Here is a 15245-nt window from a genome sequence, read left to right as displayed (position 1 = left end):
CACAGAAGCAATGTCTCAGAGCTGTAAAGAGGCTGTGAGTAACGTGACCGGCCTGAAGATAGCTCTAAATAGCTATTTAGAATGCTAATTTTTAGAAAGGATTTACACAGTGTTGTATGCCAGCCTCTAATAGAGCGTACGATGGCGGGGCGCACTTTGACCACGGTGATCAGGACTGAGTAGCACTGGTGATCGTGGTCAGTTTAGAGAGGGGAGTTTTTTTTTTTTACAGTTTAGAGGAGGCAGATTACACAGCACAAGCACTGTGCTGTTTAATTTGCTTTAAAGGACCAGAATCAGGTTTCTTTTTTTGAGTTAACAAACCAAGACATTTTGGACAATTTTATACTCCCAAGTTTGTGGAAACAGTTTGGAGGTGGCCCCTTCATGTCCCGACCTTAACCCGATAGAACACCTTTGGGATGAATTAGAGTGGAGACTGTGAGCCAGGCCTTCTGGTCCAACATCAGTGCCTGACCTCACAAATGTGCTTCTGGAAGAATGGTCAAACATTCCCATAGACACACTCCTAAACCTTGTGGACAGCCTTCCCAGAAGAGTTGAAGCTGTTATAGCTGCAAAGGGTGGGCCAACTCAATATTGAACCCTACGGACTAAGACTGGGATTCCATTAAAGTTCATGTGTGTTTAAAGCAGGCGTCCCAATACTTTTGATAATATAGTGTAGCTTGTGTAGGGCTCCACCCACTGCAGGCTGCCTGCAGAAAACTACAGGAGGGGTGGAGACAAGGCCAGTCACACTGCACAAGGAGAGAAAGCAGCAGTGAGTGGTCTTTATTACAGGAAGCTCCTTCACAGAAGCAAAGTGCAGTTGTTTTCTCATGCAGGATAGACAAAGGACATACGGAAATTCTATCCCACAATTCAGCTTTATCTTACGTCCTGCTAAAGGCGGGATCCATCAGCCTCCTCTGCTTGTGCCAATGCTCATAATCACGATCTGTCACCAGGCCGTTCCCCAAAAACCTGCAAGACATGTATCAGTAAAACAATTGCGGCTGAATTACTTAGGCACTGGTTGTGTTAAGCTAGCCATACACAGGGGGGATTTCCACTGCTTCCCTGCCAGCATCCCACAACTCCCCCCTTCCCACCTCAATGTCAGTTCTTAAAGGGTAACTCCTCTTTTGGGGGGGGGGGGGAATAGCAAATAATAAAAAAAAGAATTTAAATTGTAATTGTTATTAAAAATCACTTTTTGTTTTCAATCTAAGCCGCTGTAATTTTCTGTAAAGTGCAATATGGAAACCTGGATACATTTTGTACACAGATGGTGTATGGAACACCCCCCCCACAAATGTAATTTCCTGCTTGTACGATTGGTTCGCTGATTTCCCCAGAAGTCTGCATTAAGATACAAGTCAGATTTTGGGAATCCCCTGCTATGAAAAAAAAAAAGAAATTTTTTGGTGAGACACTCCCAAAGGGAAATCACATCTTAGCCCTTGTACATGCGGTTGGACATTCCGACGGAAAATGTCCAATCGGACCATGTTGTCGGATAATCCGACCATGTATGAGCTACATCGGACTATTTCCGTCGGAATATCCGACCGATAAAGTTTTAGAGCTGGGCATGATCCGATCGGACTTTGTCCGATCATTTGTAGAGAATTCCGATCAGACAAAGTGCCACGCATGCTCAGGTCAAATTCCTAGACCAAAGCTGTTGGCTACTAGCCTGAACGTAGTCCCGTCGTAATGAAATAACATCATCACGTTACAAACGATCGGATTTTCTGACAACTTTGTCCGACCGTGTGTATGCATATGGACAACATCCGTCGGACAAAATCTGACGGATTTTGTTGTCAGAATGTCCGACCGCATGTACGGGGGCTAAAGGGATACAGACCCTGCCACTTTCGTTATTAGAACTCTGCAACAAGTGAAGCAGCTGATTGATAAATATAAAATCATTCCATTCACATTCCCTTCGCACAGAGACACTAACAGCTATTTTTTCATAATACGAAATGGTAGAAATCTGCAATGAAGTTTGTTAAAATCTGTGCAATATACAGAGATCACCCATAGGGGAAAGTTTTTTTCTCAACAAAAGTTTTTTGGAGTTTTTACACTTGGTGTTTACAGGTTAAAATATTTTTGTTTTGCTAGAAAATTACCTATAACCCCCAAACATTTTATATATATATATATATATATATATATATATATATATATATATATATATATATATATATATTTTTTTTTTTTTTTTTTTTTTTTTTTTCAGACACCCTAGAGCAGTGACGGCGAACCTTGGCACCCCAGATGTTTTGGAACTACATTTCCCATGATGCTCATGCACTCTGCAGTGTAGTTGAGCACTAAAAATGGCGGCGCTTTACCGCCGACGGGCGCCTAAGCCCCAGTGTGAAAGGGGCCTAAAGGACAAATCTTTAAATGTTTATACTTAAAGAAGAAGTAAACCCTGATGGGTTTACTTCCTCTTTCATTCCCTGCAAAGGCAAAGCATAATGGACTACTATGCATCGCATAGTAGTCCATTATGTGTCACTTACCTGACACTTCTCGGTGGGGTCTCGCAGCTCCGCCGCTGTCATTCGGTGAAGCCGCGATGACGTCACTCCCGCGCATGCGCACAGGAGCCGACACGCGTGGCATCTTCGTCATTGACGATGCCGCGCTCAGTGCGCCTGCGCACCGCTGTCTACGACGCATGCACTGTAGACAGCGGTGCCTGTCTTCGGGCAAATATCTCCTAAACCGTATAGATTTAGGAGATATTTCTTGGACCTACAGGTAAGCCTAGATTGTGTTGTAAGGGTTTACAACCACTTTAAGTTCCACTGCTAAAGAATGTTGTGATTCATGGCAGACTGCCCGGTTGTTTTTTTCCCTTTCTTTTGAGGGCTGCGGCTTCAGCAGAGCAGAGAGAATTCTCTGCATAGAAAGAAACGGGAAATACTTTGTCAAGATCGCAAGGGGGAAAAAAATGTAAAAAAATTTCGATAACGATTCTTAACGATTAATCGTGCAGCTCTAGCTGCAATATATAACATTTTTAGTTTTGGGTTTATTATTAGCTGTGCAGATATTGGAAGAGAAATAATGAATAGAGAAGTACAAGCCTTTCAACAAAGAGAAGAAAACTGTCTATTAGGAAAGGATTAGAGGAACTTTATAGATTGTAAATCCAGTACTTGCCTTACACCAAAGAGATTGAAAGCGTTCTTGTAGACCAAGTCCTTTGTGAATGTGGGTGACAACAGAACTTCCTGAATGATATATAAAAAACAGATTTTTATGTTTATTTTTTTATGTTACTTGCAATACTGGAATATTCAGTTTTTCTCGTATTTTTTGAGAGGTCAGCACTCGGGGGGTGGATCTCATTCACTCCCAGGAGTTGCGACGAGGCTGTCCCCCACTCCTTCGATCCTGATTGATTGCGGGACTGGGGGCTTGCACTTGCTGCGTGTCGGCGGCACGCCCTACACGCCTGTGCGGCTGACGTCAATTTGACGCTGCGTGCTGATGTGTCACCTGACCATCTGTGTGCACTTTGACGGAGGCAGTAGGCACCTATATGTAGGAGCTAGCTGCCTTTATGTGGTTGCTTCCTTTCCCTCTCTCACAGTATGATTTAGCGTGACGTTGGACCTCGCTGGCTTGTTGGCGGAAGTTCAATCTCCATGCATCCCTGGACCTTATACCTTGTTCACTGCAGCACTTTTACATTATTTTCCACACATTTTTCCTTACAATTACTGTATTTCACTGTTATTGACTTTTGGCACAGGTGTTTTTGGTGGGTTATTACTCTTCTTATTTCCTTGCACTTCTTTACTCCCTTTACACCATGGTGTTTCCACCATGGCCTTATACTAACTCATACACTATTTTCTACTACCTTATCCTCCATCTTGTAGTTCCTAGTATAATACCCTATCATTCACCATTATATAATATTATGTATTACAGCTACCTCTTGGGTCATTTTATACTACAGTGCTCTTTCTCACCTACGGTTCCTTGGGTTGCCCGTCTTGCTGCCATTTGGTTCCCGCCTCAGCTCCCGGAGGGAGGATACACTTGTTCCCTGGTGCCTCCTATCATCATCAATGTCATCATATATGCTCTATTACAATTCTACATTATACCCATAGGTAAGAGTGTTAGGACCAGAATCTCTTCTCCCTCTCTTCATGTGGGAATTAATTACCATTAATTACCAATTTTAAATTTTTTAATTTGTTATAGGTATTCCTAGTTAGCTGCTCCTGATCAATGGACAAACTTCCACGAAACGCGTCAAGCATACATTATTTGATGTCATGTCACAGCAACCATGTGCATACCATGGGTATCAATTATCCGAGTCATAAATTTTATCTTATATAATATTTATTATGTTTATACATGTTGGGTGTACTGCTGATGTTACTATTATTAATCATGTGCTACAGTGTATATTATGCTACCAATTTTACTATGATGTGTTGTAATAATCATGTTTTACCTACTCTGTATTATACTTACCGTAATCTAATATGTGTATCACTCATTGCACGTCCGTGAAGTAATACCAGAAGTGACGTAAGACTGGCGGAAGTCGCCAGGACACCATTTTTCTAATGTGCTGTTTGATATTTCTATTCATGTGAGAGCGCTATCATTATTTTAATAAATTGAACCTTTGATTTTACCTAATACTACACTATTGGAGCCTTTCTCTCTCTCCCTATATCCCTATTGAGTGGCATATTTTCGCGGAGGTCGCTACCTGGCTTTGCTTATGGTTGATACAGGGATGAAAGGCCCCTAGTGGCCCAGTGTGGATGTCCATAATTTCCATGTTATGGCACAGTTATTAACAGTGTCACGTGGTCCGCTGTGATGGAAAGCCCTTGAGGATGTCATGAACCATTAGAATTGTTGGACTGGATCATGGTTCCGAATCATATCAGCAAGACAGCCTAAAAAGCGCACTGCGAGGGGCTGTCGGTCAAGGCAAGCAGAGATTCCAAACCCAAGGAGGGTAGTCTCAAAAGTTCTGGAAGTTCAAACAGCTTTTTTTATCACTTTGGCCTTGCTACACAGAATCAAGTCATATTGCGGTTGAGCAACAGGACAGCAGTTGCATATATTTGGCTCCAGGGAGGAGCTCGCAGCAATATGCTATTGAGAGATGGAAAACCCATAACGTCTGGGTCGTTTAAAAAATGTGTTTGTCAAGTAGAACCCACCCTGTCAACTTGTTATGTATCACTAGTATGCTGCCATGGTGGTGTGATGAAAACGGAAAATTGTATCATATACTTACCGTAATTTTCCTTTCCTGATGCAAATCCATGGCAGCATATGGACCCTCCCTTGTGCGTTTCAGTATCTAGCTAATTACGAAGAATCTGGTGGGGCCTAACTAAGCTTTTATTTATGCTATTCAATGGTCCTGAGGGTTTGGAAGAAAGGTGGAGCCTATCACTAGTATGCTGCCATGGTTTGGTGTCAGGAAAGGAAAATTACGGTAAGGGAGGGTTCTAACCCGTCAGATTCTTTTTTCGCCATCTTTGTCACTTCATGTCCCATAGCAAAAGAGGAAGTGAGAGGAAATACCTGCAAATTAAGGGAATTTCATGGGGACCTCCAGGTCACCAGAACAAGTGTCCCCATTGGAGGACTTCCCCTCTATTTACTTTTCTGAAGACAACTCAGAATTTGGGATATGTTTTTTTATTTCACTTTCACTGATAATGGTAAACAGGACAGGTAGAGCGGATGAAAAAAATAAATAAAAAAATTATCAGGTGTTCTAATCCCTCTCCACTCTATCCAAAAAAAAAAAAAAAAAATGCCTTTACAGTGCTTTGAAAAAGTATCCATAACCATTGTAATTACACAACCAAAAACGTAAATGTATCTTAATGGGATTTTATGTAATAGACCAACACAAAGTGGTACATAATTATGAAGTGGAAAGAAAATGATAAATGGTTTTAATTTTTTTTTTACAAATAAATATCTGAAAAGTGTGGCATGCATTTGTTTTCAGTCCCCTTTACGCTGATACCCCTAACTAAAATCCACCTGTGTGTCATTTAGTCTCAGTATAAATACAGTTGTTCTGTGAAGCCCTCAGAGTTTTTTTAGAAAACCTTAGTGAACAAACAGCATCATGAAGGCCAAGGAACACACCTGACAGGTCAGGGATAAAGTTGTGGAGAGGAAGCAGGGTTAAGTTATAAAAAATGCTTTGAACATCTCACTGGGCACTGTTCAATCCTTCATCCGAAAATGGAAAGAGTATGGCACAACTGCAAACCTAATGACAGGCCAGGCAAAAGGAGAGCATTCATCAGAGAAGCAGCCAAGAGGTCCATGGTAACTCCGGGAGAGCTGCAGAGATCCACAGCTCAGGTGGGAGAATCTGTCCACAGGACAACTATTAGTCGTGCTCTCCACAAATCTGCCCTTTATGGAAGAGTGGCGAGAAGAAAGCCATTGTTGAAAGAAAGCCATGTGGGGGACACAGCAAACATGTGGAAGAAGGTGCTCTGGTCAGATGAGACCAAAATTTAACTTTTTGGCCTAAAAGCAAAATGCTATGTGTGGTACATCACCCTGAATACACCATCCCCACTGTTTAACATGGTGGTGGCAGCATCATGTTGTGGGGATGCTTTTCTTCAGCAGGGACAGGGAAGCTGGTAAGAGTTGATGGGAAGATGGATGGAGCCAAATACAAAAAAACTTTTTTAAAGTCTGCAAAAGACTTGAGACTGGGACGGAGGTTCACCTTCAAGCAGGACAACGACCCTAAACATACAGCCAGAGCTACAATGGAATGGTTTATATCAAAGCATATTCATGTGTTAGAATGGCCCAGTAAAAGTCCAGACCTAAATCCAATTGAGAATCTGAAAATTGCTGTTCATAGACGCTCTCCATCCAATCTGACAGAGCTTGAGCTATTTTCTAAAGAAAAAATGGGCAAACATGTCACACTCTAGATGTGCAAAGCTGGTAGAGACATCCCCAAAAATACTTTCAGCTGTAATTGCAGTGAAAGGTGGTTCTACAAAGTATTGACTCAGGAGGGCTGAATAGAAATTCACCCCACACTTTTCACATATTTGTAAAAAAGTTATAATTTTCCTTCTACTTCACAATGATGTGCCACTTTGTGTTGGTCTATCACATAAAATCCCAATAAAATACATTTACGTTTTTGGTTGTAACATGACAAAATGTGGAAAATGTCAAGGGGGATGAATACTTTAAGGCACTGTATACAACACCCACTAGTGTGCTACTAGTGTGAGTGCAGGCAAATGTATGGTTTGACTCTTAGTTAACTTGTGAGTCTTAATTGGGTCATGGGTTTACTGCAGGTCAGACTGGATGACTCACAGCGGCAGGTCTCTGGTGCCTTCCCCTGGTTCTGGAAATTCAAAGAAGTTTCTTGAAGTTAGTGGGTGGGGACCAGGAGAGTTGATCTGCATACTTAGGGGAGCTTGGCCAATCCCCAGGCAGTGGGCCTGGCAGGGTGGCCGAGCCAGCCCTTAAATATGGATGACTTATGCCAGCAGGGGAGTCGGTGGAAGATGGAGTGCTGAGGAGACTGTCAGTGAACTTGGAGGGGAGCCCTTGGTTTGGGGGGGCCCTGCCTCAGTCTGGCTTGGGAAGATCCTGACAGCAGTGCGGTTTGAAAGGAATCTTGCCCAAGAAGCAGCGGGAGCAAAGAGGAGAGTGCGAGTACATCAGCACACCTAGGAATACACAAGGGGAGAAACTTCCACATGTAGCAAGCCTTTCCGGAAGACAGCGTTGTGCTTAAAGGGCAAGTTCCCCTTTACAGAAAAATCTCCTCCTCAACCCCCCCCCCCCCAGTCCCACTGATGATCACCCGCTAGCAGACCTCATAAAGCTGCCTCACTATCCGGGGCTTAGAAATCCCCCACAGCTTAAGCTCCTAAAAACTTACCTCATAAGGAAGTACGTATAGGAGCATTCTAATCGGTCAGCAGCATCACATGGGCGGCGTCGACCAATCAGAACCCGCTTAGCCCGGCCTGTCACCACAGGCCAAGAGGAGAGAAAGCTGCAAGGATTTCAAATCCCCGACTGGTAAAGTGGCAATGCGATTGGTCAGAATGGGTGATCTTCGGACTGCAGGTTAGCGGGACCAGGTGCAATGGGAAGGGGGTCCAGCGCAAGTTCACCTTAAAGATTTTCTGTAAAAGGTGAACTTACACTTTATTCTTTCCTGTCCCTTGCCCTGGGAGATCTTCAGAGCAGCCGTGAGGGCTGGTTGTCCTGCAGGCAGTATCAGGATAGGGATCAGTGTCTACAGTGGGGTTGGAGATACTCTGGTATACAGCCTATATAACACTTTTTGCTACTTTACAAGTGACAGAGTTCCTGGTCCTTATTGGGCTTTGCATCTTTGAGCATCTCATAATTTCTATTCCCCCTAATAAAACAACAAAAAAACAAAGCTCAAAGACTGTTCCTTGTGTCTGGAGAAAGTGTAGAAAATGCTTGTTGCCTGGCTGTGCAGAAGTGGAGAACCCAGTCATCTGCAACCCTTGCAGAGTAGTGATACAATTAGTTATACTTTAACCAGTTCCTGATTGCCCACTGAAGATATACTGAGGCAGGGTGGGCGTTCTGTGTCGGATCATGTACCGACTACATTATTTGACACTTACGGGTCTGGGGCACGCATGCTTGCTGCCAGCGGCTTGCTCCTATTGTGATTAGAAACAGCAGGAGCTGAACTGCGGGTACCGCGGACTCTATGTCCGCTGACACCCGCCGATCATAAGGCAGCGAGCTACAACAGCAGTCTGCCTATGTAAACAAGGCAGATCGCCATTCTGTCAGTAGGGAAGGCATTGATCCTGTGTTCCTGCAAAGTAGAGGCATGGATCAATGCCTTCCCCTAGTAAAAGGACCTCCCCCACAGTGAGAAAACACTGGTTAGGCACACAGTTAACCCTTTGATCGCCCACCAATGTTTAACCCCTTCCCAGTCAGTCTCATTAGTACAGTGATATTGCATATTTTTAGCACTGATCACTGTATTAGTGTCACTGGCCCCCAGTGTCTAAAGTGTCCAAAGTGTTAGTGTCCCGACTGTCCGCTGCAATACCGCAGTCCCGCACGTCCGCGCAATTGTCAGTTAAAATACCGCAGTGCCATATTGTAAAAAACGGCCTGGTCATGAAGGGGGGTAAATCTTCCAGATTCCAAGTAGTGGTTTTGTGTGGAATCCAAACAAGGTTCCAACTTTCTGTGCCATAAGAAGCAAGGTAGAGCATTGTCGACCAACCAGCTCCTGCATCCAATCAGAAGCAGGCACTGTTTGGGTATTCTGACAGCTGCTGATGCTCGCTTTAGGAATAAAATACCCAGCAGGGGAGAGTCGTCCATCCACACTATTAACCATGCATCTATTTTGATTTATTGACCATTGCTCGGCTTTGAGAGTAATGGGCATTATTATTTTAATTGTTTTAGCTCATCATGCGTTACTAGTATTGTGATTTTAGGTTCCCTCATCTATATAGTGATTTTTGACGTTCATTGTGTAAATTTTCCATTTGTGGATGTTCTATGCTGACAAGGTAGTTGTATGTGTTTTAACTGTATGTCACTCGGATATGACAACTAATGTCTTTTATCTACATTTGTTATTGTTACACAATGTCTGATTGATGTGTTTGATCATAGATAGTGAGACCTGTTCATTCCAACAACCCCTGAATGGTGTCCTGACGAAACAAAGCAGCGAAACGTGTTGACGCACAGGGACTCACTGTTGTCTGTATGGTGCTAACATTTTGTTACACCATATATCCATGTTAATAATGTGTCAATTGTTTGTGTTTTTTAATTCTTTTGATACCTGCTCTATGTATAATTGTTATCAATAAAAAGTTTATTTTTACATACTTTTGTCCATTTTGCCTCTAAAGTCCAATCTAGGGCCATCTTTGGTCCTCCCTTTCTTTAACCGCTTTCCAACCGCCTCACGCCGATTTACTGCGGCAGAAGGGCTCATCCAGACAGAATCAAGTACCTATACATTGCCCTTTAAGAGGCGGCCAGCAGGCGTGCGTGCTAGCCCGCAGCAAGCTCCGCGAGTCGGCCCGCGGGTCCCGTGGGGGTGCCTGCAATCGCCTCACAGGGAGGAAGAACGGGGAGACGCTAATGTAAACAAGCATCTCCCCATTCTGCCTAGTGACAGTGTCACTGACCTCTGCTCCCTGTGATCGGAGCAGAGACCAGTGACGTGTCACACACAGTCACGCCCCCCACAGTTAGAAACACGCCCTTAGGACACACTTAACCCCCACACTGCCACCTAGTGGTTAACCCCTTCACTGCCAGTGTCATTTACACCGGAATCAGTGCATTTGTATAGCACTGATTGCTGTATCAATGACAGTGGTCCCAAAAACGGGTCAAAAATTTCCGATGTGTCCGCCATAATGTTGCAGTCACGATAAAAATTGCTGATCGCCGGCATTAAAGAAAAAAAAAATTTATAAAAATGTCATAAAACTATCCCCTATTTTGTAAACGCTATAACTTTTGCGCAAACCAATCAATAATCGCTTATTACGATTTTTTTACCAAAAATATGTAGAAGAATACGTATCGGCCTAAACTGAGAATAAAAATTGTTTTTTTCATATATTTTTGGGCGATATTTATTATAGCAAAAAGTAAAAAATATTTTTTTTTTCAAAATTGTCGCTCTTTTTTTGTTTATAGCGCAAAAAATAAAAACCACAGGGGTGATCAAATACCACCAAAAGAAAGCTTTATTTATGGGACATCAATTTTGTTTGGGAGCCACGATGCCAGTTAAAGCGACGCAGTGCCGAATCGCATAAAGTGCTCTGGTCAGGAAGGGGGTAAGTCCTTTCCGGGGCTGAAGTGGTTAAAAATGTACCCCTTAAAGAGGAAGTAAACCCTGATGGGTTTACTTCCTCTTTCATTCCCTGCAAAGGCAAAGCATAATGGACTACTATGCATCGCATAGTAGCCCATTATTTGTCACTTACCTGACACAGGAGCCAGCGATGTCACCGCTGTCCCCTGTAGTCCGGTGCATCCATCTTCTCGGTGGGGTCTCGCAGCTCCGCCGCTGTCATTCGGCGAAGACGCGATGACGTCACTTCCGCGCAGCCGACACGCGCGGCATCTTCGTCATTGACGATGCATGCGCCGTAGACAATGGTGCCTGTCTTCGGGCAAATACAGTGGTGTGAAAAAGTGTTTGCCCCCTTCCTCATTTCCTGTTCCTTTGCATGTTTGTCACACTTAAGTGTTTCGGAACATCAAACCAATTTAAACAATAGTCAAGGACAACACAAAATGCAATTTGTAAATGAAGGTGTTTATTATTAAAGGTGAAAAAAAAATCCAAACCATCATGGCCCTGTGTGAAAAAGTGATTGCCCCCCTTGTTAAAACATACTATAACTGTGGTTGTCCACACCTGAGTTCAATTTCTCTAGCCACACCCAGGCCTGATTATTGCCACACCTGTTCACAATCAAGGCATCACTTAAATAGGAGCTGCTTGACACAGTAAGGTCCACCAGAAGATCCTTAAAAGCTACACATCATGCCGAGACCCAAAGAAATTCAGGAACAATTGAGAAAGAAAGTAATTGAGATCTATCAGTCTGGAAAGGGTTATAAAGCCATTTCCAAAGCTTTGGGAATCCAGCGAACCACAGTGAGAGCCATTATCCACAAATGGCGAAGACATGGAACAGTGGTGAACCTTCCCAGGAGTGGCCGGCCGCCCAAAATTACCCCAAGAGCGCAGCGACGACTCATCCAAGAGGTCACAAAAGACCCCACAACAACGTCCAAGGAACTGCAGGCCTCACTTGCCTCAGTTAAGGTCAGCGTTCATGCCTCCACTATCAGGAAAAGACTGGGCAAAAATGGCCTGCATGGCAGAGTTCCAAGGAGAAAACCACTGCTGAGCAAAAAGAACATCAAAGCTCGTCTCAATTTCTCCACAACACATCTTGATGATCCTCAAGAAGACTTTTGGGACAACATTCTGTGGACCGATGAGACAAAAGTGGAACTCTTTGGAAGGTGTGTGTCCAAGTATATCTGGCGTAGAAGGAACACTGCATTTCATAAAAAGAACATTATACCAACCGTAAAATATGGTGGTGGTAGTGTGATGGTCTGGGGCTGTTTTGCTGCTTCAGGACCTGGAAGACTTGCCGTGATAAAAGGAACTATGAATTCTGCTGTCTACCAAGAGATCCTGAAGGAGAATGTCCGACCATCTGTTCGTGTACTCAAGCTGAAACGAACTTGGGTTCTGCAGCAGGACAATGATCCTAAACACACCAGCAAGTCCACCACTGAATGGCTGAAGAAAAACAAAATGAAGACTTTGAAGTGGCCTAGCCAAAGTCCTGACCTGAATCCTATTGAGATGTTGTGGTATGACCTTAAAAAGGCCGTTCATGCTCGAAAACCCTCTAATGTAACTGAATTAGGACAATTCTGCAAAGATGAGTGGGCCAAAATTCCTCCAGGACGCTGTAAAAGCCTCATTGCACGTTATCGCAAACGCTTGGTTGCAGTTGTTGCTGCTAAGGGTGGCCCAACCAATTATTAGGTTTAGGGGGCAATCACTTTTTCACACAGGGCCATGATGGTTTGGATTTTTTTTCACCTTTAATAATAAACACCTTCATTTACAAATTGCATTTTGTGTTTACTTGTGTTGTCCTTGACTATTGTTTAAATTGGTTTGATGTTCCGAAACACTTAAGTGTTACAAACATGCAAAGGAACAGGAAATGAGGAAGGGGGCAAACACTTTTTCACACCACTGTATCTCCTAAACCGTATAGGTTTAGGAGATATTTCTTGGACCAACAGGTAAGCCTTAATCTATGCTTACCTGTAGGTCAAAGTGGTTTGTAATGCCCCGTACACACGAGCGGACTTTTCGACATCCAAACTCCGACGGACTGAGTCCGGCGGACTATCCGATCGTGTGTGGGCTGCAACGGACTTTAGCGAAGCTAAAGTCTGACGGACTTTAGAAATGAAGCATGCTTTAAATTTTCCCGACGGAACTCCGCCGGACCCGGTCCCCTTTGAAAAATCCGCTCGTGTGTGTGCTACTCCGACGGACTAAAACCGACGCTAGGGCAGCTATTGGCTACTGTCTAGGAACTTCCTACGTCGAATCCAGTCGTACGTCATCACGTTCGACTCCGTCGGAGTTTGGTGTGATGGTGTGTGGTCAAGTCCGTTCGGTCGAAAAGTCCGCCAGAACTCCGTCGGAACTCCGGCGGAACTCCGGCGGAACTCCTTTGGAGGTCTGTCAGACTTAATCCCTCTCGTGTGTACGGGGCATTAGGGTTTACAACTACTTTAATATGGATGTGGCCTTAGGAGTGTTTCTCTAATTCTAACCATGCATGGAGGAATTTTTCAGAACTCGTTTGCTCAGCCTGAAGCGTGAGGTCAGATGACATTAAATATTGCAGCTTCGCCTTATAGTACAAGTAATGTTACCTTAACAGCGTCTGGGCTGGTGACTATTATCATAACCCTATGTAAACCATAAACACGAACAACTGGACCGTAGATCTGTGACCTGAAAAACCAAAAAAGTTAATACAAACATTTTGCCTATAATTATCAGATTATCATGTAATGATAATGGTGTCAAAAGTGTCTTTTGACACCATTTTGGGACCATTGTCCTTTATACAGCGATCAGTGCTATAAAAATCCACTGCTTATGCCCCGTACACACGAGCGGACTTTTCAACATCCAAAGTCCGACGGACTGATTCCGTCAGACTATTCGATCGTGTGTGGGCTGCAACGGACTTTTGATTCACCAAAGTCTGACGGACTTTAGAATATGGAACATGCTTCAAATTTTTCAGACGGAACTCCGCCGGACCCGGTCCCTTCGAAAAATTCGCTCGTGTGTATGCTATTCCGACGGACTAAAACCGACGCTAGGGCAGCTATTGGCTACTGGCTATGAACTTCCTTATTCGAGTCCAGTCGTACGTCATCACGTTCGAATCCGTCGGAGTTTAGTGTGATTGTGTGTGGCCAAGTCCGCTCAGTCGAAAAGTCCGTCAGAACTCTGTCGGAACTCCGGCAGAACTCCGGCAGAACTCCTTCGGAAGTCTGTCGGACATAAGTCCTCTCGTGTGTACGGGGCTTTACTGTGTAAATGGCACTGGCAGTGAAGGGGTTAACCACTGGGGGGGCATGAAGGGGTTAAGTGTGTCCTCGGGAGTGATTCTAACTGTGGGGGGGTGGGCTTCAAGTCACATGACAGCAATCACCGCTCCAGATGACAGGGAGCAGTGATCTCTGTCATGACACAAGTCAGAACGGGGAACGGGGATGGCGTTGTTTACATAGGCACTTCTCCATTCTGAGGCTCCATGACACAATCGCCGGGAGACCGGCGGACATCGAGTCCGCAGGTCCCACCGGCACGGCCACGGTCACGCTGTACGCAGCGGGCGCATGCCTGCTATTCCTGGCTCTTAAAGGGAACGTACAGGTACACCCACCACTGCCATTGTGCCGACGTTAATCGGCACGCCGCGGTCGGCAAGTAGTTAACTGAATGTTTCCTGAGATATCTGATGTGGCTCTCTCAGGAGGCTGCAGGAACAGTGCGATGTCATTCTCGCCTAGGCAATGATTTAGGCAGTGGGTGAAATGGACTGAGAAAAAAAAAAGTAAACACACACACACACACTAAAGAAAGTGTTGGCTTTTTTTTTAGAAGGAAGAAAACAATAGGGGCAAAAGGATATTTTGAAGTGAATGTCTGCTTTAATTCAGGGAATGCTTTGTGTTTTCTTTCAGATCTGTGCAGTAATCCAGTGTGAGACTTCCTGTAATACAGACTACTCACTGCTGCGCTCTCTCCTTGTGCAGGGGGACTGGTCTGGTCTCCGCCCCCTCCTGCAGTTTTCTGCAAGTGTTCCGTCAGATTAGGCAACCTTTCAGAATTGGTAACGGAAGTGACGTTCCATCGCCGATATCTTGCTACTCCACATACTCCTCCACAGTAACAATACATCGAGACGGGGGCAAGCAGACATCTTGTTAAGCCACGTACACACGTAGCCGTCTGTCCGACGTACTTAGTCTGGCGGACTTTCCGCCAGACTGTCCGTCTGACTTTCCGAACGGGCTACTTGCCCACACACGGC

The 15245-nt window shown here is 44.3% G+C and overlaps 1 protein-coding gene across 2 annotated transcripts in view; it reads right to left on the bottom strand.

The window, feature by feature from the left end:
* The window catches only part of LOC143942405 (cholesterol 24-hydroxylase-like), a 58921-nt gene that overhangs the window by 30951 nt on the left and 12725 nt on the right, over positions 1-15245 (bottom strand). Inside the window, exons 3-5 of one of the 2 annotated variants that reach the window (XM_077463685.1) lie at positions 13567-13648; positions 3193-3263; positions 901-987 (exon numbers count right to left, since the gene is read on the bottom strand). In XM_077463685.1, coding sequence (XP_077319811.1) covers positions 901-987; positions 3193-3263; positions 13567-13648 — 240 coding nt within the window. The remainder of the gene's footprint in view (positions 1-900; positions 988-3192; positions 3264-13566; positions 13649-15245) is intronic. The other variant, XM_077463686.1, reaches the window with a different exon arrangement.

This window comes from Lithobates pipiens, unplaced genomic scaffold (genome assembly GCF_037356315.1).
Source record: "Lithobates pipiens isolate NorthernLeopardFrog02 unplaced genomic scaffold, aLitPip1_a1.2 Scaffold_30, whole genome shotgun sequence".
In the NCBI taxonomy this organism is placed as follows: domain Eukaryota; kingdom Metazoa; phylum Chordata; class Amphibia; order Anura; family Ranidae; genus Lithobates; species Lithobates pipiens.
The sequence above is the reverse complement of the archived record's forward strand: the minus strand, read 5'-3'. Positions and strand labels throughout refer to the sequence as shown.